At 40.1% G+C, this 25,173-nt stretch overlaps 1 protein-coding gene and 1 long non-coding RNA gene across 2 annotated transcripts in view; one reads left to right on the top strand and one right to left on the bottom strand.

Annotated features, from left to right (window-relative positions):
• Nucleotides 1–25,173, top strand: part of GPR149 (G protein-coupled receptor 149) — a 237,823-nt gene that overhangs the window by 6,050 nt on the left and 206,600 nt on the right. Inside the window, exon 2 of the mRNA XM_039488658.1 lies at nt 19,822–19,874. Within this exon, the coding sequence (XP_039344592.1) occupies nt 19,849–19,874 (26 nt within the window). The 5' untranslated portion in view covers nt 19,822–19,848. The remainder of the gene's footprint in view (nt 1–19,821; nt 19,875–25,173) is intronic.
• Nucleotides 3,404–25,173, bottom strand: part of LOC120372018 — a 33,398-nt gene continuing 11,628 nt past the window's right edge. Inside the window, exons 2-3 of the long non-coding RNA XR_005584699.1 lie at nt 7,491–7,598; nt 3,404–4,158 (exon numbers count right to left, since the gene is read on the bottom strand). This is a non-coding gene — a long non-coding RNA (uncharacterized LOC120372018). The remainder of the gene's footprint in view (nt 4,159–7,490; nt 7,599–25,173) is intronic.

A 25,173-nucleotide genomic window follows, 5' to 3' on the forward strand; every position in this document is an offset into this window, starting at 1 on the left:
AACCAGGTTGTTCTTCATTTCTGCCATGTAGTGGTTGGTTAGTCATGGGACTGGAACAAGCTTTTGAATGTGCCCATGCTAAGTAAAAAATTGATTAATATACTAAAACTGATGTGACTTTCAGCCAAATTCAGTACCAAGAAAACCAGGATGGATGAGAAAGGAACCCAAAAGAGAGTTTTGGACATTATGGAACATGGGGATGGAACATCTGGTAAAAGAATGTGTGACTAAAGGCCAAGAGACTCCACTAGTGTGATGAATGACCCACTGCCCACTCCTGAATTAATTATACACGACCGATTTATTCTCCAAACCATCGTCAGATTAAAGTGATTCCAGTACCTACCCTCATGAAGAGGCTTAACTGACATACTCATTGAATCATTGCAATCATTTCATTGAACAAATTTTCAAAATATTTAAAATGGTAAAGGGATGAGATGTGGCTGGCTAATGCACAATAGCACTACTTGGCATGTGAACTGTTACATCTGAAAGCTCTCCTCACCTAGCAAAACAGTGCTGACTTTGAGACAGTTGTAGGACTAGAAAATACTCAGTGTCTCTGTCGGAATGTGAAAACCCCTTGCGCCATGGGCTCTTCTCTTTCGATCAAAATGAAGTGCCCGCGGAAAACCTTAAACTCAGTATGAAGCGGGGAAAAGTACTGGAGGGAAGTGCTTTGGCAACGATTACCACAATAAAGCTTTTGGCCAAACAAAATAGACCTTCCATTACAGATAATGAAGATTCGTTCACTCTAAATAATGGAAATTAACTAGTATGTCTTGAATATCTGAGCATATGGAGGCATAATCCTTCCCAGAGCTACTAGCTGTGCAAGGGAAGTCTACATGCTGCATCTTCCCATCAGATAGTTCCAGCCCCTCCCTTCTGAGCACAGGGAGTGCAACTATTCCTGGCCTTAACATAAGGAATACAAGGGGGGGGGGGGAGTTTTCTTGTACTTGCCTCTCCTGTGAACCTGCTCAAGGCCCCGGCAGAGTCTGAGTCTACACAAAATCTTTACTTATATAAGCGGTGACTCGTTTGGATTCCTTTTACCATTCATCCAATTTCCAATCATGTTATTAAGCACTTATTATTTATATAGAGCTGGAAGTGTGCTTTGTGCTTTACAAATGTATTCCTCTGACAGGTGATGTTGCTAGCAACAAGGGCTAGGTTCAATATCTAGGGATTCCTCTAAACATTACACAATAGCTAGGGATTCCTCTAAACATTATACAACATTCTTGAGCCTCCACCCAGAAATCTGGGAAAACTAACTTCCTACCCCAGGCCTCATGGTATTAGTTTAACAGAGAGGTTAAGGGGTGATTTGATCACAGTTTATAAGTACCTCATCCAAACCACCAAATTAAAGTTGACATACAAGAATGTCTTCATCGGATTGAAGTCAATCATTCCTGCCTTTGGAACCTTATGCTATATCACATTCTAGTCATTTCTGCCCATCCATCATACAAACTGTTTATATATAAAAAAAGCCATGACAAGATTCAACCTAGAAAAAGACATATAGGGAATGACTGTGAAAATATCCAATGTTGAAAGGGATGCATTTAGCATATCATCGCAACGGGCCATGCAAAAACAAAATGTGACTGTCTTCTGAATGCTGAGTCATAGGATGCCTGTCACTGGGAGTTTTTGTTTTCTTTAAAAATAATTATATTCTTCTGTATATTTCAGTTAGAGAGAAGTAGAAAGGACTATCAGAGATCATTCAGGAAGCCACACTCATGTCTCCAGTTACAACTGACAGCTTTACAACACCCAAAAGAACATTTCTCCTAATTTTGATGTTGTTATTGAAACTGAAAATAAGAATCTTATTATAAATAATGGGTCAGATTCTCATTTATACTAAGGCCTCTTTACACCTCTCTGGCAGTGTCAAGGAGCCTTACAGTGGGTGAAAATTACCTCTTTAAGTGCAACAGCTCCAAATTGCTGTCCTGTAACCAGAGAGATTAATGTTTCCTAGTCTTGAGGAGGGAGCAGTGTAGTATCGTTGATGTAGGTGTGGTTCACTATACAATTTATTACTTCCAAAGTCTCCCTTTTGTTAAAAAAAATGTATTGAATTGAGTGTTAATGAAAAGTTCACAGCATTGGAGACTAGAGTTGTCTGTTTAAACCCAGAATAGCATGGGCAATGTTAGTGCAAGCTGTTACATCCACCCTGCCTATGTACCTCAGTCTGAATTTGGTAGAGGGTCTATAACATCAATCCTTATATCCTCAGTCAATGTTTACTCTAAATATACAGAATGAGACACATTTTCATGATTTGGTCTAAAAAGTAAATCAAGGAGCTTGTTCAAGATGTCTTAAAAATAATAGACTTGGAATCATTACAAAAATAACATTGCTCACAAATTTGAGATTGTATAAATGTGATTTATCATAAATTGCTATGGTTAATACACCAACCATCCAGAGATGCACATGCATAACAGCTGGTTGAAAATTTTTTAACAAAACATTTTTATCATACAAAAACTGAAATATTTCATGGAATCATTTTGGTTTCAACAAACTTCTTCTGAAACACAGGCAGGGTTCCAATGGAAAGCTCTATTTTTCAAACTGTTGGAATTTCCAAAGGAACAGAAATTCCAACGTTTGACCAGCTATATATAGGATACTTTTTTTTTAAGGGGCAAGTATATTTTCTCCTCATTGCCAAGTATCACATCTGTCTCTTCCACATTGAATAATCTCAGTCTAGTCGTCTGTTACAGAATACAGTTTAAGGGATGCTATCAGTCAAGAGTCCGGTGGCACCTGAAAGACTAACAGATTTATTTGGGCATAAGAAGATTCATCTGAAGAAGTGAGGTTTTTTTACCCACGAAAGCTTACGCCCAAATAAATCTATTAGTCTTTAAGGTGCGACCGGACTCCTTGTTGTTTTTGTGGATACAGACTAACACGGCTACCGCCTGATACTATCAGTCAATACCTACACCACTAATAATTAATTAACATTATTTAGGATTCATCCCATTTGGAACAACATTTAATCCACAGTTGTCTTTGTCAAAAATCCTATCAGATTTGATACCCACATTGAAATCTCTTTGAAGTGCAAATCAGCAATTTTAGCAGAGACATAAATACAATTCAGACCATTCATTGCAGCCTCTATTCTCTAACGAACACAAAAAGACAAACTGGATTACTAATAATTACTGAGATAAACACATAATAGGTAGGAAAGGGCATGCTTTATACAAGTTATTGTTGCTGAGAGCCAAGAGACTTGATCTGCTTTGCAGCTGAGTTATTTAACTTGTGCACTTTGTAACCTAAGTTATACTGAAAAACAATATTATTTATCAAACATGTGCAATAATGTGTACGAGTCAAATCATGGTGAGTGAAAATGAAGTGGCATATAGCAAGTGCATCCTCATAAGAAAAGGGTTACAGGATCTGATCATAGAAAAACCCATATGTCAATGAAAAAAAGGCTAGAAATGCATCCTGACCATGTGCTCATCAGAAACAATTTAAATGCCTCAATAAAATGTGGGATTTACAGAGAAAAAAATCATTTAATTTCTACCTCACATTTCAAACTAACCCTTCACTCATTACTATCTCTGGGCTAGATTTACACTGAGCTTTGCCGTCATCACGCTGGGCAGGTTTCCCAGTCGCTGACAGTCCATCTGGATAGAGGTTGCAGTAACTTAAGTTGCCCACAACCTTCCCTTTGTTTAGGATCCAACAGTCATCTAGCCCTGGCCCAGCAGTGGGCAGAGCTGTCTGGGAAGCATGCATAGCCAGCCAGGGAGCTGGGATGTGAGCTGGGCAGCCTTCTCTTACTTAGCCCAATGGCAACTTGAACTGCTTCACGGTCAGACCCCTCAAGGGAAGGAGGGCAGCAATACCTTTCCTGTGTGTGACTCCCACCCAGGGCACAGGGCAGTGCACTGAACCCTCACACTGCCTTGTTACACTGCCCTGTGTGCCTCCAGAGGTTGCCTCTATGCAGCCTGTGCAATGCATGCGTCTTATATTTCACTGAAAACACAAAGTGAGTTGCATTTTATACAAGAGACCTGACAAGTTTGTTTTATTTTGCTGTTGCAGTGGGTGGGCAGCATTGTGAAAACAGCCCTGAAACAAAAGAAAACACTCATTCAGTCAAATTGTCCTTTTACTTAAACTCATATAAACCCACTGGAGTCAACAGATGGCAGCAGTGGACCTGAGAGGAGAATTTCACCCTTTTAATTTATATTCCACAGATCACTGAAACACTCACTAGCTTCTGAAGTTTACTGGGGCAGGGGGTGGGAATGGAAACTGTTCATTGAGGCGAATATGAAGAGGCCAGGCCCAAGCGCTGAATCTAGATGGATCCAGATGTCAAATGCACAACAGGTAAAGGAGGCCTTGGAAAGCCATTTCCCTCCCGCCAATTGGCTTTCCCATGCAGGACCAAACAGAGTCCCTTGGGATTGAGTGGTGTATCCTGGCAGGGGGTTAAAAACTATTTAAAGTATAGCCAAGGACACCTATTATTATTATTTATTTGTATTGCAGTAGCACCTACAATCCACAATCATGGACAAGGACCTCACTGTGCTAGGTGCTGTACAAACACAGAACAAAAAGATGGTCCCTGCCGCAAGGAGCTTACAACTTATGTAAATCTAGCAGGATCAGTCACTCTCTGACTAGAGAGAAGGAATCCAGCATTTTCCCTCAGAAGCTTGTGTAAGTTGTGAGAGTGTATTAGAAACTGGAATCTGAATAAATTATATATTCATATCTGAACTCAGGAAACATACAGGAAACATATTTCTAAGGGAAAAAACAGGTTGAGAGAGTTGGCAGTTTGTGAAAGAGACATTATTAAGGGCACAAGAGCAAACTATCCCACTGCATAGGAAAGATCAGAAGTATGGTAAGAGATCACCCTGGCTTACCCAGGAGATCTTCAATTATCTGAAACTCAAAAAAGAGTCCTAAAAAAAAGTGGAAACTGGATCAAATTATGAAGGATGAATATAAAAAACAGCACAAGTATGCAGGGGCAAAATTAGGAAGGCCAAGGCACAAAATGAGATAAAACTAGCTAGAGACATAAAGGGTAACAAGAAAACATTCTATAAATACATAAGAAGCAAGAGGAAGACCAAGGACAAGGTAAGCCCATTACTCATTGAGGGGGGAAAGACAATAACAGAAAATGTGAAATGGCAGAAGTGCTAAATGCCTTTTTTGTTTCAGTTTTCACCAAAAAGTTTAGTAGCGATCGGCCATCTGACATAGCGAAAGACAGTGAAAATGGTGTAGGATCTGAGGCTAAAATAGGGAAAGAACAAGTTAAAAATTACTTAGACAAGGTAGATGTCTTCAAGTCGGCAGGCCCTGATGAAATACATCCTAGAATACTCAATGAGCTGGCTGAGGAGATATCTGAGCCATTTGTGATTATCTTTGAAAACTCATGGAAGATGGGATAGATTCCAAAAGGATTGAAAGAGGGCAAATATAGTGCCCATCTATAAAAATGGGAATAAGGACAACCTGGGAAATGACAGACCAGTCAGTATAACTTCAATACCCAGAAAGATAATGGAGCACATAATCAAGCAATTAATTTGCAAACACCTAGAAGATAATAAGGTGATAAGTAATAGTCAGCTTGGATTTTTCAAGAACAAATAGTATCAAACCAACCTAATAGCTTTCGTTGACAGGGTAATAAGCCTTGTATATCTTGACTTTAGTAAAGCTTTTGATACTATCTCACATGACCTTATCATAAACAAACTAGAGAAGTACAACCTAGATGGAGCTACTGAAAGGTGGATGCATAATTGGTTGGAAAAAAACATTCCCAGAGAGTAGGTATCAGTGATTCATAGTCATGCTGGGAGGGCATATCAAGTGGGGTCCCGCAGGGATCAGTTCTGGGTCCAGTTCTGTTCAATATCTTCATCAATGATTTAAATAATGGCATAGAGCGTACACTTATAAAGTTTGAGGACGATACCAAGCTGGGAGGGGTTGCAAGTGCACTGGAGGATAGGATTAAAATTCAAAATGATCTGGACAAACTAGAGAAATGGACTGAAGTAAATAGGATGAAATTCAATAAGGACAAATGCAAAGTACTTAGGAAGGAACAATCATTTGCACACATACAAAATGGGAAATGACTATCTAGGAATGAGTACTGTGGAAAGGGATCTAGGGGTCATAGTGAATCACAAGCTAAATATGAGTCAACAGCATAACACTATTGCAAAAAAAGCAAACTTCATTCTGGGATGTAATAGCAGGAGTGTTGTAAGCAAGACAGGAGAAGTAATTCTTCCGCTCTACTCTGCACTGATAAGGCCTCAACTGAAGTATTGGGTCCAGTTCTGGGCACCACATTTAAGAAAAGATATGGACAAATTGGAGAAAGTTCAGAGAAGAGCAGCAAAAATGATTAAAGGCCTAGAAGACATGACCTATGAGGGAAGATTGAAAAAATTGGATTTGTTTAGACTGTAGAAGAAAAGACTGGGTGAGGGGCGGGGGGATATAATAGTTTTCAAGTACATAAAAGATTGTTACAAGGAGGAGGGTGAAAAATTGTTCTCCTTAACCTCTGAGGGTAGGACAAGAAGCAATAGGCTTAAATTGCAGCAAGGGAGATTTAGATTGGACATTAGATAAAACTCCTTCCTTATTGCCAGGGTAGTTAATCACTGGAACAAATTGTCTAGGGAGGTTGTGGAATCTCCATCGTTGGAAGTTTTAAGAACAGGTAGGAAAAACATCTGTCAGGAATGGTTTAGTCCTGCCTTGAGTGCAGAGAACTGGACTATATGATCTATTGAGATCCCCTCCAGTCCTACACATCTATAATTCTATGTTTGTGATGTGCTTTACATTGTTGTCATTGATACAGGAGCCCAAAGAGAGGATATGGGCATTTGAGTACTTAGTGTTTGGGCATATCACAGTTAATCATCTTTGGCACAATGAGGAGGCAGTAATGAGCTTTCTCCTTTGTTTTATTGGTCCCACAATCCAAATGCAGGATTCAGACTTGGGCTTAAAGTTTGATGGTTTCTGGGATCCTCCTGAATGCAAACATTGTGGATTTAGCAGTGAAGGCAGATGTAAAGCAGGGCCCATCTGGTGATGGCCACCTGATGAGTGAGTCAGAGAAAGACATCATGATAACAGCTGGGGCCAGACTTCAGGCTGCAGATTGGGAATGAGGCACAGAAGTTCCTTTCTTTTTCACATGGTCTGATTGCACATTTGAAAACCACAGAGGCCTCTTGCTGGGTATACAGGCCCACACACAGTTACGACATATTTAATAAAGCAGCCTACAGTCTTTCTGCACTTACCTTTTGTGTCTTTTTTTATTTCACCTTGAGCTGTGATGGCAGCAAATAATAAATTTCAATATTGCCTATAGAAAAACAGGGATTCACCTTAATCCTCTTTGGCTTCTCTCTGTAATGAAGAGTCAGGAGTATCCAGGTACATCAGAGCTTTCAGCCCACAGAACGGAAGGTAGGAATTTGACAGATCAGTGTGAGCTGCACAAAATGAGAATAATTTCAAATATGTGGTTTGACATTATTATTAACCAAGAGTTACCATGGTGATTTTATTTTAGTAACGTTGTGTTCCTCTTCCTGTGATACCTGGGCACAGCACATGCAAAAACTCTCAGTATACAAAACCCCACAAAAGGGCATCCAGGCCAGCTGTCCCACAATTAACCATTCATCTACCACAAAGGAAATTAAGGGAAGTAGGGAAAGACAAGATGTTGCCATCCTTAAAACCCATTCACAAAGCTTGGCTGAAAGTTAAACCCAGGCTCTGATGGGCCATATGAACCGGACTGTCCGATCCTGATATTTGAATTCATGCAAAGAACTTCCCTTCTTTATCAACACTTATACTTGGCTATATGAGAAATATTATGTGAAACCAGCTCCCTCTAGTGATAACAACCATCATGTCCCATCTTTCTTTGCAAATAATATTGCACTGGATAACAAAGTGCTCACAGTCTGAGGCCATGATTCAACAAACCATTTAGAAGCATAGGACATAGGGCTGGAAGGGACCTCCTGGGCAGGCAACCCCATAATAGAATCTTGTTCATAAGCTCATGCCCCAATGCTCCTATTGGAAGGTTGTTCCAGAACCTCTCTCCTCTGATGGTTAGAAACCTTCTCATTTTCAGCCTAATATCCATGGCTAGCTTATACCCATTTGTTCTTGTCCCAACATTGTCCTTTAGCTTAAGTAGTTCTTTACCCTCCCAGCCGTGTCCCGTCCCCGAACCCCAATTTATTTGTGGAGAGCAATAATATCTCTTGTCAGCCTTCATTTTGCTAGACTAAATAAGCCAAGCTCTTTTACTCTCCTCTTGTAAAATAGGCCCTCCGTTCCCCTGATCATTCTAGTAACCCTTCTCGGCACTTGCTCCAGTTTGAATTTGTCTTTCTTGAAATGGGTGAGTAGAGTAGGGTGACCAGATGTCCCTATAAAATCGGGACAGTCCTGATTTTGGGAGCTTTTTCTTATATAGTCTCCTATTACCCCCAACTCCCTGTCCCGATTTTTCACACTTGCTGTCTGGTCACCCTAGAGTAGAGTTGTACATAGTATTTCAGATGAGGTCATATCAGTGCCTTGTACAATGGCATTAATACTTCCTCATTTCTGATGGAAATACCTTGTCTGATACATCTACTGTCACGTTTGTCTTTTTAATGGCTGAATCACATGGGTGGCTCATAGTCATCCTGTGATTTACTAATACCCTGAGATCTTTTTGCTCTTCTGTTATTTTCAAATTATGAGCTTCCATCTTACAGCAGAAATTCCTGTTGTTAGTCCCTAAGTTCATGACCTTGCACTTTGTACTATTAAATTTCATAAGAACATAAGAACGGCCATACCAGGTCAGACCAAAGGTCCATCTAGCCCAGTATCCTGTCTACCGACAGTGGCCAATGCCAGGTGCCCCAGAAGGAGTGGACCTAACAGGCAATGATCAAGTGATCTCTCTCCTGCCATCCATCTCCATCCTCTGACAAACAGAGTGAAGGGACACCACTCCTTACCCATCCTGGCTAATAGCCATTAATGGACTTAACCACCATGAATTTATCCAGTTCTCTTTTAAACGCTGTTATAGTCCTAGCCTTCACAACCTCCTCAGGTAAGTAGTTCCACAAGTTGACTGTGCGCTGCGTGAAGAAGAACTTCCTTGTATTTGTTTTAAACCTGCTGCCTAGTAATTTCATTTGGTGACCCCTAGTTCTTGTATTATGGGAATAAGTAAATAACTTTTCCTTATCCACTTTCTCCACATCACTCATGATTTTATATACCTCTATCATATCCCCCCTTAGTCTCCTCTTTTCCAAGCTGAAGAGTCCTAGCCTCTTTAATCTCTCCTCATATGGGACCTGTTCCAAACTCCTAATCATTTTAGTTGCCCTTTTCTGAACCTTTTCTAGTGCCAGCATATCTTTTTTGAGATGAAGAGACCACACCTGTACACAGTATTCGAGATGTGGGCATACCATCAATTTATCTAAGGGCAATAATATATTCTTAGTCTTATTCTCTGTCCCCTTTTAAATGATTCCTAACATTCTGTTTGCTTTTTTGACCGCCTCTGCACACTGCGTGAACATCTCCAGAGAACTATCCACGATAACTCCAAGATCTTTTTCCTGACTTGTTGTAGCTAAATTAGCCCCCATCATATTGTATGTATAGTTGAGGTTATTTTTTCCAATGTGCATTACTTTACATTTATCCACATTTATCTACATTTATTCACATTTCATCCCAGCTAGTGCCATTTAAACACATGGATAACTTTAAGCATGTGACTAGTCCTGTTAACTTCACTATGATTACTCACATGCTTAAAGTTATGCACATGGTTAAGTGTTCTGATGGACTGGGGCCTGAATGTATAGTCAAGTTATTAGTAGTAGTATAGTATTTGTTTAGTGTGTGTCAAAGGACATATTTCATATTTTAAAACTCAAATGGCATTTCAATTACAACAGAGTTGTGACAGAAATCCACAGCAGTTTCTGGAGATTCTTGAGTTTTCATTTTGCTTCTTTAACAGCTCGATTCTTTTTAAGCCCACCGGCTCCAGTGTTTTTGCCGCCCCAAGCTGCGGGGAAAAAAAAAAGCCGTGATCGGCAGCACTTTGGTGGGAGCTCTACCGCTGCCGCTTCATTCTTTTGTGGCAATTCAGCGGCAGGTCCTTCCCCCCGAGAGGGACTGAGGGACCTGCCGCCAAATTGCCACCAAAAAGCCGGACGTGCCGCCCCTCTCTGTTGGCCGCCCCAAGCACCTGCTTTCTGAGCTGGTGCCTGGAGCCAGCCCTGAAGCCCACAAACTACAATTAACCAGTTAGCCAGGATGCTAAATGCATTGCTTATGCTAAAATTTACCTGCAGTTATCAAACCTTGTTTTCCATATACTGTGATTTGGATTTTGCACTTTTAGAAAAATAACAGAAACTACAAAAGGCTACATGGCTTGATCTTGCAAGGTGTTTGGCACCTTGATCCAGCAAACCACAGAAGCATGTGCTTATCTTTAAACACAAGTAGTCCTGTAGAGGTCTACTATGTGCTTAAAGTAAATCACGCGCTTAAGTGCTTGGCTAAATCAGGCCAGAATTCTCATCATCTTGCAGGATCTAGCCCTATTTTGCTCTTATTCACAAAAAAAGTGTATAAGGGAGTGTTATAGTCTAGTGAACATGCCAATGTAACTTATACTGTAATGAAAGTAGTTGAGCCTGGCACATTAAAATAGCATTTTAGTTTCTAAGAGAGCTATTTTTTTGCTAAGTAAGGGTCAAATCTTGCAGTCCTTACATTCCGGTACTCGCTGCAAGTATCTCTTTACACTATTTTTCTGTATACTTCACTTTTACTTTTCTAGGCTGAGAAGCTGGTCCGTTTTGTTAGGCAGATCCAATGGAGTATATGTGCCCTCTCCTCTCGCTCTTTCTCTCTGACATGTTCTTTCTTGTTGTTTTCTCTTAACCTACAATAAAAGTCTTTGAGACTGAATGAATGTGGTTACTCTTTGTACATCGGAAACATATCCCATTATGCAGGCCCTGATTCTGTAGGTCTCATTCTGAATGCCTTTGTGAGTTTTGCCTGAGTAAGGACTGCAGTATTTGGCTCCTTAAGAAGCAATATAAAGTCAGCACTGCTTTCGGGGTGCTTTATCCTGATTTCTCCCAAATCAAAGCAGTTATTTTCATAACACCTTTATCAGCCTCTTATATCACCATTGTTCTCTTTTGCTCTGAATGATGTTTACCTGGTCCTGACATGTTCTACTTTTGCATCTTGTCCATTGATTATTTTTAGCTAACCAACTGCAAAATCTATTTTTTTAATGGAAGCAAGTAAGTCTCATCAAACACCTTCCACGGAAAACACACTGGTTGTACTTAAAGAGGCTCAGTGGAGAATCAATAATGAAGAAGCATAGGAAAGAAGATATTTTACTGCACATTGGCAAAATGTCATATTTATTTGAGAATGTGAAGCAAAACACAAGATTAAAAAATAAAAAGTACAGAGTAAAAACACCACTCAGCGGTCGATAATTTTTCTGTCATGATCATAACTTGACATTGATTCTATATGTTAACATAGGGATGAATTCTGATGACCTTATGCACATGAGTTAGGCCCATTGAAGTCAATGGGCTCAAAATTCACCAGTAATGTAAGTGATGATGCAATGGTAAACTGGACTGAAAATGAGGGCTTGTCTATTTGTTGGGGAATGAGCACTATGGGGGTCTGATTTCCATAGTACCTTTACAGAACAATGATTCCTCCAGATGCCATCTGTGCAGTGCAGGGTCAAAGCCTTTCATTGTCTCTTTTGTGTGGAAATGGCATGATATATATACGTGATCCTCTGTTTTTCTGCACTCAGGTTTTTCCTTCCCAACCCATTCTCATATCGCTTTGCCATTTCCCAACATGGCCCCAGTCCTGCTGCCATTGAAGAGGATGGTAGTTTTGCCACTGATTTAATCAGGAACAGCATTAGGCTTTGGGTGCTTCTTAAAACTTTACAGGCAATGGCTTAATTTTTCTTGGCTGGAGTAGGTCTGAGGAATTTTTAACTGATGTGATCACTCTGCATCCAGAACTCTGATTGACTTCAGTGGGAAACCTGCATGCAGAATATTATCAGGTCCCAGAATTAGGATCACTGTGTAAAATAGTGGTTTACTGATGACAAAGGGCTCAGGCCTGCCAGTGTCTGAGCACCCTCATGTCCCAATGGAAATTGAAGGGGTACAGTTAAAGGATAAGGACCTTAACAAAAAAACACACTTCAGTTTTACAGGCCAAATCCTTCTTACCCTACTTAACTAGATACACAGGAGGTAACTGAGAGCAGCATGGCCCTTTGCCTTTTTTAGCCAAGCTAAACCCAAACAGAAACTGTCGCAATTCATTTTCAAATATATTTTTCAGCAGTTAGATATAATTCTGCTCTCAAATTCTCAACTGAAGCTTGATCAGCACTGAGAAACATGCAAAGAGGAAATGCCACGAGTGCTAAAAATTCATAGTGTAGGAAAGAAAGACATAGACCAGGAAGCAGGAAGCAGCTTGGAGCATGATTTGGAAATCCTTTCTTCAGCATTGTACCTAGAACATTCCAATATGTACCTAATATCAATCTGGGATGCATTAATGGGATTGTTGTCTATAACACAAGGGAGATAATTGTCTTGTTCTACTCAGCATTGGTGAGGCCTCAGTTGGAGTACCGTGTCCAGCTCTGGGTGCCACACTTTAGGAAAGATGTGAACAAATTGGAGAAACTGAACAGGAGAACAACAAAAGTGATAAAAGGTTTAGAAAACTTAACCTATGAGGAAAGGTTAAAAAAATTGGGCATGTTTAGTTTTGAAAAAAGAAGACTGAGTGGGGACCCAATAAGACTTCAGAGATGTTAAGGGCTGTTTTCAAGAAGGTAGGACATGAAGGAATGGGTTTAATCCACAGCAAAGGAGATTTAGGTTAGATATTAGGAAAAACTTTCCAATTATAAAGGTAGTCAAGGTCTGCAATAGGCTCCCAATGAAGGTGGTAGAATCCCCATTATGGGAGGTTTTTAAGAACAGGTCAGACAAACACCTGTCAGAGATGGCCTAGGTTTACGTGGTCCTGCCTAAGCTCAGGGGGCTGGATTTGATGACTTCTTCAGGTCCCTTCCTGTCCTGCATCTATATGATTCTATGCGATGTAAAATCTGAGAGTTAGCATATTAGAGTTTACCTCACACATTCTGGGCAGAAAACTCTCAAAGGCTGAATAAAGAATAGAAGAAACAATAAAATTATACCTGGTATTCGTGGGTTAAAGGAATAACTAGAAAAACAACCAAAGCAAAGAAAAAATGGCTAATGCACACATCGTAATGCTTGAGCACCCATGCTGGAGGTATAAGCTTGGGCAATCTTCTTGCACCCTCCAGGCCAGCAGCCTATCGTTATCTCTTCTCCCCATGCTCCAAAGGGACACAGGAAGTAGTATGTGTAAAAATTACAATATTGTTCTGGCAAAACTGGCAAAGAAAGCATTGCTTAGTAAGGAGCCCAGAAGTGACTTCAGATTGCTCTTCCTGAAGTAAAACCTTTGACATTCCCCATGAACAATTGCCAAGTACATCCCACCAGCCTCAGTTTCTGGCTCTAGGTTTATAGTCCAAATAAAATCAATTTAATTAAATGAGTAAGGCTTATATTTAAAAAAATAATGTCTTTTCCAAATTCTGTCATTATTAATTCATGACTATCTCAAACTGTCTCTTGAGAGGAAACCTTTCCTTCAGCCTCAGACATATTGGCTCCAGTTCTCTGAAATCTTTTAACAGCACAATATCTCTTGACGGGAGACAGGACTCTAATCCATTGCTTCATGTATTTGTACTCTGAGATATAAACCTAAAACCCATTTTCTGGCCTCAGTGCATGTACAGAGGAGACTGTTAACAAAAATTGGTTTCCTTGACTCCACTGGCTGATGTTTGGCTGCAAAAGTTTTTTTTTTTTTGATGTTCCCACTCTACTTTTAGGGATGTTTTCTTTAGCCTATGCACTGAGAAGATAAAAATAGAACAAAACAGCACTCGTGAGCAGCGATCACGCAGTGCTTAAGATGCTTGCAAGAGCCCAGCTTTATTCTGAGTCTGCTTTCAAATGGGTGTGCATAACAACAAGAGTTTCACAGCACCTTGACTTTCTGGCAACTCTCTGGCCTTTAAAGGCAGGGCCCGTAATACAATAGGACTACATTAATGCAAACTAGGTACCTTTTCCTTCATGCCAGCTGTGTCCACACAGGGCAGTTACAATGCAACAGTTTGGTGTGCTCTGCAATTCACACCCTATAGTCCACACAGAGACGCAGTGTAGACATAGCTTAAGCTAAACATGTCGTAGAGTGAGCATAGCAGAACTGAAATGTGTCTGTATCCCAGTGCATCTCACCTGACGCCCTTGCTTTTACGGAAGAGAGGTCTACAAAAAATTCAACAGTACACTATGAAAAACAGTGTTTCTATATTTTGGGTTTTATCCCTAAGTACTATCCTTTGAGTTGTTTGAAACTAGAAATCCCATATACTTAGGAAAAAGAGAGCATGTTGGTCATATCACCAGGGAAGGTTTTTGACTGTTTTCATCAAATAAGTTATATCAAAATTTTGTGTCTGTGACTCAAATAGACATTTCAGACAATGAACCACAGTCCCTAGAACAGTTCTTATTTTGTGCCAGCCACCAATTTCATTTCCTTCTCTAATACCTTTAAAAGCAGTCCCTGCTGAACGCACTGCCAGTATCTTCATTCTTCAAGCTTTCTGATCATCCTGACTTTGAACCTGAGTAACTTCCCTGAAGTCAATGGAATCACACAGGAGCAAAAATAAGAGGAGAATTAAGCACTATTCATTCTTGGACTACTTAGAAAAAAATACAGCTCTACGATGACATTGGGAAAGAGGGTAGCTCTATTCTTCTTGCTTCTGGTGAGGCCAGAAAAAATACACCTTTCTCTTCCTACCTGGCCACTTACATTTCACATCCCAGTCAGAACCTGGAAGTACAGAAGCATGTAAGAATGCAGATGACTTCAGTAAAGTTCATTGAACTTGTTCCATCACAGAACAGTCTCCCCTTGGGCTGAATTCCAGTGTTAAGCAGAGGCTTCAATCAGTTCTTATTCTGTCTGAACCATCGCTGCTGCACACATCAATTTTCCATTACAAACTATAAAGGGCCATGAAATAAGAATACCCTTTACATCTGTCATGTCCTTGCTATTAATGGGCAAAAAGTTTCACACCTATTGTCACGGTGCAGTGAGATATATGCCAAATTCAACAGAAATATCTGACATGTCAGGGCAGGTAATACAGTTTCATGATTATTGGCTTCACCTGTGAGCCAAACCTGGAAAAACAGAAGTCCATAATAACAAGGTCTTCTTGGCACTTACAGTGGGTTCTGTAAGAGGAGCTCAAAAATATTCACAGACAATGGATTTAGTCCCACATCACCTTTGTGAGACAGATTACTATTGTTATCCCCATTTAAAGATGGGTAAATTGAGGTTAAAGGGCTAGTGCTGCATTCGACATCTTAGGGTACATTTTCACTACTCGCCGTATCGGCGGGTAGCAATCGATTTCTCGGGGATCGATATATCGCGTCTCATCTAGACGCGATATATCGATCCCCGAACGCGCTCATGTCGACTCCGTAACTCCACCAACGTGAACGGCGGTAGTGGAGTCGACATGGGGAGCCGCGGACGTTGATCCCGCGCCGTGAGGACAGTAAGTAATTCGATATCAGATACTTCGTTATTCACGTAGCTGAAGTTGCGTATCTTATATCGATTTTCCCCCATAGTGTAGACCTGCCCTTATTGTCATGGCCAAGGTCAAGTGTGTGGTACAGCTGAGAACAGAACCCACATTTGTTTCCCAGTTCTTTGCTTTAATCACAAAGTCAATCCAAAGTTAAATTTGAACACAGTTGCTTCAAAGTCTTCATTACTATAGAAGGTACATTATCTAGCACTTTTAGCTGTTTGCAGCTCATTTTATCTGACATTTTAATTAGCAAATTACAGGCTATCTTTCTACCTATCAGTGACAATGAACAATCTGAAATCTTAAGAAAAACAGAAGCACAGGGAAAGACATTGTCAAGTGTAATTTTATTATCATGTGTAATTTTAAAACTGAGTTTAAAGAGGTTCTATCATCATTCTTAGAATTCTCACATCTAGCTTCCACCATGAGATGTAAATTACTCTCTGAAATCTCAATAATACTTTATGAACCTTCTTCTATTAAAAGATGAACAACTCTTTTTCTTTCAAAGTTGTCTTTTTGATGGTTGGGGTAGGAGAAGATGATGGGAGAAACTCAAAGGTTTTTGAGGAATGTTATTGGTATTAATTTATTTATGGTGTCACCTATGATTCCCTAAGCACTTTTCATGGAGACGTAGTCCCATCTCAAGGATCTCACAGCCTAAGAGAGGAAAGTAGACAGAAGTTACAGGAAGGGGGTAAACAAAAAAGGAAATGTTCATCTAAAGTTTATCCATACTACCCAGAGAGCTACGAATATAAAATTGGGCTGGAAATCTCAGAAGATTAAGCTTTCCATTAGATTTCTTCCTGCTTTCAGTTGAGCTAGAAATACCATAAAAGCAACAAAGAATCCTGTGGCACCTTATACTAGAACAGACAGCATGAGCTTTGAGCTTGAAGTGAATACCCACTTTCTTGAGAAGAGAAAGAAGAAGAAGAGAAGTGGGTATTCACCCACAGCTCATCATGCTGCAAAACGTCTGTTAGTCTAAAGGTGCACAGATTTTTTTTTGTTGCTTTTACAGATCCAGACTAACACGGCTACCCCTCTGATACTAGAAATACCATGAGTCTTTTTCACAGAGTTTTTGACTTTCTGCTTCCAGTCCCAATCAGAACCATATCATTCAAAAATATGTGACAATGAAAAATAATGTGAGGAGTAAACCAAACTTTCTGAACTTCCAAAAAGATTTAATTTTAGTTTGGATCAAAGATTCAGAATGGCTCTCATTTTATCTGAATTAGTTCACCCATCTTTGTGTGGACCAGGTTCTATTTTTATGCTGGGTTTGCATTGCTGTGTATCTGAGTACAAAAAAGAACCTATGTAACCATTTCCTTTATTGTTTGAATTTTAGTACTATGGTATTGAGCAACTACACCTCTACCCTGATATAACGCGACCCAATATAACGCGAATTAGGATATAAAGCAGCACTCTGGGGGGGGAGGGGAGGCTGCGCACTCCGGCGGATCAAATCAAGTTCGCTATAACATGGTTTCACCTATAATGCGGTAAGATTTTTTGGCTTCCTAGGACAGCGTTATATCGGGGTAGAGGTGTATTTTGGTTGAGATCACTGTGCCCATATGTTGCTATGATGGTTCACAGTATTAGTATACTTAGAATTATTCATTTTATTCTCTCTATTTTCCAGCAGACCCACTGACCATTTAACAACATGGATCAAATCTACTCTGATATAATAATAATGTTCTACTTAAACAAATTAATGCCATTCAGATTAAATTAGACACTTGAAATTAATAAAATGAGATATTTTATGGAAGCATTATGTTTTTCTGGTCAGTCTGGTTGTATAGAAATTATCAGCAGGAAAGATATGGTTTACTAAAGTATGACTAAGTATATCTTTGCAAACTCTGATATGTCATTGCGATCTAGGGAAATCAAATAAATGAAAATGTAAACTATTGTTAGTGTTATTTTAAAGGATCTTTACAACAAAGGACGTTAAATAAAAAATGGAGGGTAGGAAGAGAGAGATTTTTTTCTTTCTCCTGCCCTCGATTTAAAATATAGCTGTGTGATACTATTAAAAATTGAAAATTCCAGCCTGATGTGGTACCATGTTACAGATGTTGGGCCTGATCCTGAGAGGTGCTGAATACCTGTAATGCCTATTGACTTTAACATCTTACACGGGTATAGTACTTTACATAATCCTTTGTTTGGGTTTCCTAGGCCAGGGGCTCTCAACCTTTCCATACTACTGTACCCCTTTCAGGAGTCTGATTTGTCTTGCATACCCCCAAGTTTCACCTCATTTAAAAACTACTTGCCTACAAAATCAGACAGAAGTGTCACAGCAGACTATTACTGAACAATTGCTGACTTTCTCATTTTTACCATATAATTATAAAATAAATCAATTGGAATAAAAATTTTGTACTTACATTTCAGTGTATAGTAAAGGTCTGAATATGGCTTTGGGGATGGCATTTTCAAGAGCACACAAGTGAATTAAGAGCACAAGTCCCACTGACTTTCTATATGACTTATGCTCTTCAGTCACTTGGGCACTTTTGATCCTAGAAGACTAACTTTAAGCACCTATTTTTGAAAATCTCAGCCCAGGTCTCCTGATTCCCAACTCTACATCTAGTGCACTAAACCACATAACCTCTTTTGCAAGCCTCTTTGTATGTCTACAGATCAGTATCCTTATCAGTTCCCCTAATTGTGTGCTCCTCTATTGTTTGCTCCTTCGCCTCAGTTCTTTGTCCAGGACCCCCTCACTGTAGAACCAGATTCCAAGGACCGTGCCGTTATCCACTTTTCTTATACCTTGACACTGTGTACTTAAACTTATACATTCTGTGATTATTTTCTTCGTCAGCACAGAAAATAAACATGAATTACCATTAGATTAGAACGCATCTGGAGTTAGTTAACGTCATGACCGCGCTACAATGATACATTGTCATTTATTCATTGCTCCTCTATTTTGTGACTGCTTGAGAAATTGGTTATTGGTCCCAGTTTTGCCCTAAGCGATAGACTCAACTGAACTCTGAAGTCAATGTGAGTTCCACCTGTGTCACTGAGGGAAGCACTGGCTCCTGTATCCCTTAACCTTGTCTCGGCACTGTGGGAATCAAAGTGTTATCCACTTTTGCAAATCACAAACAGAAAAGAAAAACAGTTTTATTCTGAGGTCACACTGTTCTGTAGCTTGAGAATTCTACACACTCTCTTATGCACTTCTAAGACATCTATCACCATGGTATCTAAGCCCCACATCAATATATTGAGCATTTCAGTGTATCCTGCTTTAATTTGTGTGTCTCCGTGGTTTTATTTTTCTTTGGCTCTCCTGTGCCTTCGTTCCTTCTTCCTTGCTTACCTTTCTTCTTTCTCTCTCCTCATCCCAGACAAATGGTGCAATGTGAAGGTGATGTAATTGGGGAAACGCTGAACTATACCTTTATACCTGAACAGACACTTTGGATAATGACACCATTTGCCAATGTGTAGAAATTGATTAATTTGCTGTTGGACCACCGCTACGAAGTCTCTCCGGAGAGAAATTGAATTCTTCTCTGGAATGAAATTTTTTCCCTCATCCTTTTGATCTTGACAGATTCCATCTTGGGGCTGGGATTCTAGAAGCTCTGCCACTAAACATGGGAAGGGAGACAACAAATGAACTTTGCTAGAAACCCTTTACCCATTTGTGCTAAGGGTATCAGACTATGACTTGCTTGGCTTTTTTTTAATGTAAAACTTTAGTTTTCTTCCTTTTATGAAATCCCCTCCTATCCCAAGTCTTGTCTTGCACCAACATTCTGTTTATTTCTTAGTATCCTGATATCCTTCTTCCCCCTGTTATGGAAGCAGAGATTTCACACGTCAGGTGAGTCACTGGAGGGCTTCGGGGCTATGCATTAAATACCATTGTCCTTCTTTTTGATGAAATACTTTAATCAACAATTTGGTACCATTGTATGAAAACTTGACACTGCATCTGAAAACAGCAACAGTGGCAGTGCTGATTTTGTGTGACAAAGAAAATCTGATCTCCAATTTTGTTCATACATTGGCACATACAATAGGGCAATTAAAGGGACAGGTGTTGCATCGGCATGCAAGATAACTATTGGCAAATGACAATATGGTATTTGCACAAAAAACAAGTCTCTGTGCAGTTTTTCACAGGAAAAGTCAAAGCCAACATGTTGAAAATACTTCATTGCCTCAACCTTTTGCCACAGCCCTGAGTGATGTCACTGCTGACCCACTTACTATTCTCTCTTATTTACATGGTCATATCCTTCACTAAATTTGATTTTTGAATGCCACTGGGAACCAGTATTGGTTTGGCTTTGGGGATTTCTATACATTTGGACTTGCCATTAATTCAGGTTTGTTACTGGAGTACTAGATTTTGTTCCACAGCACTACACCATACAGAAAATAATCAACTCCCATTAAAATGTACAAGGCTGACACAATATTTATCATACTAGTCATGTCCCATTTTGCATTATGCTGATTGTTTATGTCTCCTTTCTCTTGTTGCCCCATTTGCTTTTGATGACCTTCAATCATTGTGTCCATAGCAACTAACAGAATGGGTTGTTAACAAGAAGAAATGCTACTGAATTTCAGAAAACCTGCGTCTCCAAGGTTTGATACACATGTTTTATTACGCTAAATTGTGTTAAAGAAGCTACACTGAGAGAACTTCAAGGTTGCATGGTAAAGCACTCAAAGCCGGGAAATCACAATATTAAGGTTACACACATGACCTCAACTCTGTCCCTTTCTGCATACATTCTAGTCCTCCCAGGGAGCCTCACTGCAGGGAGCTGCAGGGACACAGGAGTGCATCACCCCACAAATGAACAATTCAAGAGGAACTCCACAAGGGGAATCGTGTAGAATTATCTTCCCCCTTCACTATGGGAAGGTGCAGCCAGGCCTTATACTAAAAGTGGTCTAAGCCAGTCAAACCTAACTTCCCTCTCTACCTGTTTCATGGAGCCAAAGCCCACTATCTTTGGACAAGTGTTTACTAAAGACTAAAACCCATATTTTTCATGAGTACAATGATGCCAAAGTCATCTTATTAACAATGTAGAAGGAAGATCATTTAATGACAAAGCTGTAGCCCCGATGATAACCAGTACTTTTCCTCTGGCAGTGAAACTCCATGGTGCCCAACTCTGCAGTGCTCAGATCAGGAGCTTAAAAGCCACAATGTAGCCCAACATGCCACTTGTAATTTAAGAGTAAAAACTATGAAAATTGAACTTGATTTTCCTATCCTGATGCAGCATTTGCTTAGCTGCTGGGGTTTTGGAGAAGTCCACTGTGTAAGTTTTTTATTAACAAATACATGAGGAAACTTGTAAATGAAGGAGGAATTTGGAACATGATGTTTGTCTTCAAGAACTCTCTAACAAGGAAAATGAATACACTAGTTACATAAAGTGCCGAGCATTTATGAGAGCCATTTTCTTTCAGCTGCAGCCCACGTGCTGACGCAGAGATTGCTTTTATGTTTGTACCTGAATTTCATAGACCTGTTTGTGATAAAACTGTGCATTTCATTTCTGATTTTTAAAAAAGAAAGAAAATGCAAACAAGTGATCTCTGCAAGTGAGAGGTGGTTCAGTGTTATAAAAATTTACACTAAGCTAAGTGAGCTCAGCAAAGATCTTTCTAAAAATTACAGGCAGACTTTCAAAATCATGGAGAGAACCAGCTAAGGGCCCAGTCTTGCCTTTCTTATCACAGGAGAGTAGTTAGTATGACCTTCATAGGGACAACCCACTCCTAGTGTCAAAATGAGATTTCACTCACAGTAGATTGTTCTGCATTGTTCTGTCACACAAGTAGCAACATGTCTTGATGGAATATAGCCTATGACCCTCTGCATGTCCAGACAGAAAGTTTAATTTCCAAGGCCACACAGTGAATCAACAGCAGAGCTGATATTACCTTTGTGGAGTTTCTGGTTCCCAGGCCTAATATCAATCCAGTAGACTCATAGACTTTAAGGCCAGAGGGGACCATCATGATCGTCTAGTCTGCCCTCCTGCACATTCCAGGTCACAGAACCTCACTCACCCTCTCATGTAATAGACCCATAACCTCTGGCTGAGTTACTGAAGTCCTCAAGTCATGATTTAAAGACCTCAAGTTGCAGAGAATCCACCCTTTATGCTACTTTAAACCTGCAAGTGACCCACGCCCCCACGTTGCAGGGGAAGACAAAAAACCTCTGCCAGTCTCACCCGGCAGGAAAATTCCTTTCCAACCCTAAATATGGCGATCAGTTAGACCTTGAGCATGTGGGCAAGTACCAGGGAATGAACTCTGTAGTAACTCAGAGCCCTCCCACATCTGGTGCCCCATCTCTGGCCATTGGGGATATTTGCGACTAGTAGTCACAGATCGTCTACATAACATTGTAGGCAGTCTCATCATACCATCCCCTCCATAAACTTCTCAAGCTCAGTCTTGAAGCCAGTTAGGTTTTATTGCCCCCACTGCTCCCCTTGGAGGGCTGTCCCAGATTAATCCCAATCCACATGCTGCCTGCTCAAAACTCCAAGATGCTTGGTGCCTAGTAGGGAAGCTACTGGACCCTTATAGTGATCCAGCTACTGCTGCTGCCACTACTGTGGAGTAGGGCTGCTGAGTATTTTCCAATCGTTTTTTAAGGATAATTTAAAGGAAAATAGTTGTTGCTTTTTTTTTAAAAAAGCAATGTTTAATCAAACCCTCAGAGCAACTAGTACACAATGCATAATACATTTGAAAAAGCCCAGCAGACATCCATCGCACACACACTGTTCCAGGAGGAAGGTGCCCCTCTTCAGAAATGCGCCCCAGGGCAGTTTGTGTGCAGTGAACCTGCAAGGTCTTCCCACTAGTTTTTAACTTCTTGAAATGACTGTAAGACTAAGCAAGGCCTTAGGCTAACTCTCTAGTGTCTGTAGCACACTGTCTCTGAATTTAGCAGGAAGTTTGCCTACATTTATTAAGTTCTTGTTTTCCTCCATGAAAGGAATATGCCACTGTTTCCATATTCCATGGAAAAATACTATGAATTCTGATATTTTTCCATGGAAGATGGAAACAGTGACATGTTCCATGTACAACAGTTTCATTGAAGGGCAAATCTTGCTCTCACTGAAGACATTGAGAGTATTGTTATCACTTTTAATAGATATGAGTTTCAGTGAAGGGTTTATGGCCCAGACAGGCAGAATGGGCGGACACACAGAGCAGCAAAGTACTAGGAATGGTACATTGTTCAGTATTTCTTTGTGTCTCTGTGAGCCAGTGGGGATGGACATTTGCCAATTTGCATAAGGCAGCCCAAACTCAGTGACGCACTGTCCCCTTCTACCACTTTAGTCTGCAGTTTGTTCTGTTGATCCTTGATCAGGAAAGTCTGCTGGCCAGTTAGCTGAAGAATTACCCAGCAGGCTACACCAACTGAGAGGCCTTGAACTTTGAAGATCTTGAGCACAGACCTCAAAGTCTGCTCAAATGGCTTTCCCAAATATCTTTAATACTTTTTGGGCTGACGTCTGATTCCAGCATGTTATGGACTGAGTCTTGTAGTCTTTATTCAGGCACTGAAGTCAACATTAGAGTCAGTGCTCACTTTACCTGAGTAAGAATCAAATGAATCAAAGGTAGCATGGCCTGAAGACTAGGGCACAGGACTGAGCATCTAGAAAGCTGGGGTTTATTTCCATCTTGGTCACTGACCTGCTGTGTGACCTCGGGCACGTCACTTCACCTCATCATGACTCTGTTTCCTTTTCCATCCTTCGTCTGTCTTGTGTATTTAGATCGTAAACAGGGGGTGTCTGTTGCTATGTGTATACAGTGCCCATCAAAAAGGTCTCCTAGGTGTTACTGTTATATAAATAACTATTGTAATATTGAGAACTGCAGAACTTGCCCCAAGACTATGTGAAAACAGACCTCTGAAGACTCACTGACCTTTAGAGATCTGAGAGTTTATATTAACAAGTATTCAGCTAAATGAGATTTGACTATGCTTCTAAGGCAAAAAAACAAAGAAACCCAAACACCCATGTGTGTCTTATACAACGGAGGGCCATACTCATATTCTTAGTGCATTCAACCCCTTTATTAAAAGATTTTAAATTAACTATTTGATGTAAAATAACATGAAAAGGGTGAGGAGAGAGAGAGAACAACACAGAATATTATAGTGGCAAACACATCGGAAATGAGAGCAAATAAATGGCTCTATAGGAAAATAAAAGCTTTGCATTTGTCAGGACATGTGGAAGCTTTCACAGTATCTTCTCGAGAATGGGTAACACTCTGACAGGGTAATGCTGACTCATCAATGTTTCTTTAATTATCAACAGCATCAGGTTTTCCAGATTGAACGTATCACATACGCTGCAGCAACAAGCAGTAGCAGCTGGGGAATATTTTCCTTTCCAGTATTTGGCCAGCAAGCAGCTGTTGCAAACAATGAAGGTGAAACTATGCTGGTGCTTTTTGTGAGCAAAAAATAAGTGGTAAATTAGTAGGATAAATTATTTGCAATGATGAATCTGACCAGCTATCAGTCCCATTCCAGAAAAGCTGTCCACGTGGCTGGATCCTTCTGTCCACAAGGAGTCCCAGCCAAGTCAATGGGACTACATGTGGGTCAGAGGGTCTGCTCATGTGGATCACTATGCAAAATCAAGACCATACTTATTACTATTCCATCCTCAGTTTGGAATTTCTTTAACCTTTTCACATCTTGGATACTGCGAACATAATATTTTGGCTCCAAATATGTAAACTGGAGACTAGAAGCCAGTTTAAATATTTTACACAGGGCTTTTATGACTATTATTGCTCATCATTAAAACACTATCCCATCCACTGCAGACCTATTCCCCCAGATCCCTTCCAGGGAGACATTTAATATATTCCATTTTCTGTGCATCAGTTTAACGCAATTTTTTAAATTAATAAACCTAATAAATCTTAGGGAGATCTCAGCAACCTTGTGTTCAGTACATGACCAATGTTTAGAAGAGTATCCATAGTATCAAGCTGTTAAGGAACATAATTATGCTGCCCAGAAATACCTAATTCAATTGTGACTTGCCAGACCTTCCTTCAGAATGTCTGTGTAGTCATTTTATTTATGATAGGCA

Source organism: Mauremys reevesii, linkage group 9, assembly GCF_016161935.1.
Source record: "Mauremys reevesii isolate NIE-2019 linkage group 9, ASM1616193v1, whole genome shotgun sequence".
In the NCBI taxonomy this organism is placed as follows: Eukaryota; Metazoa; Chordata; order Testudines; family Geoemydidae; genus Mauremys; species Mauremys reevesii.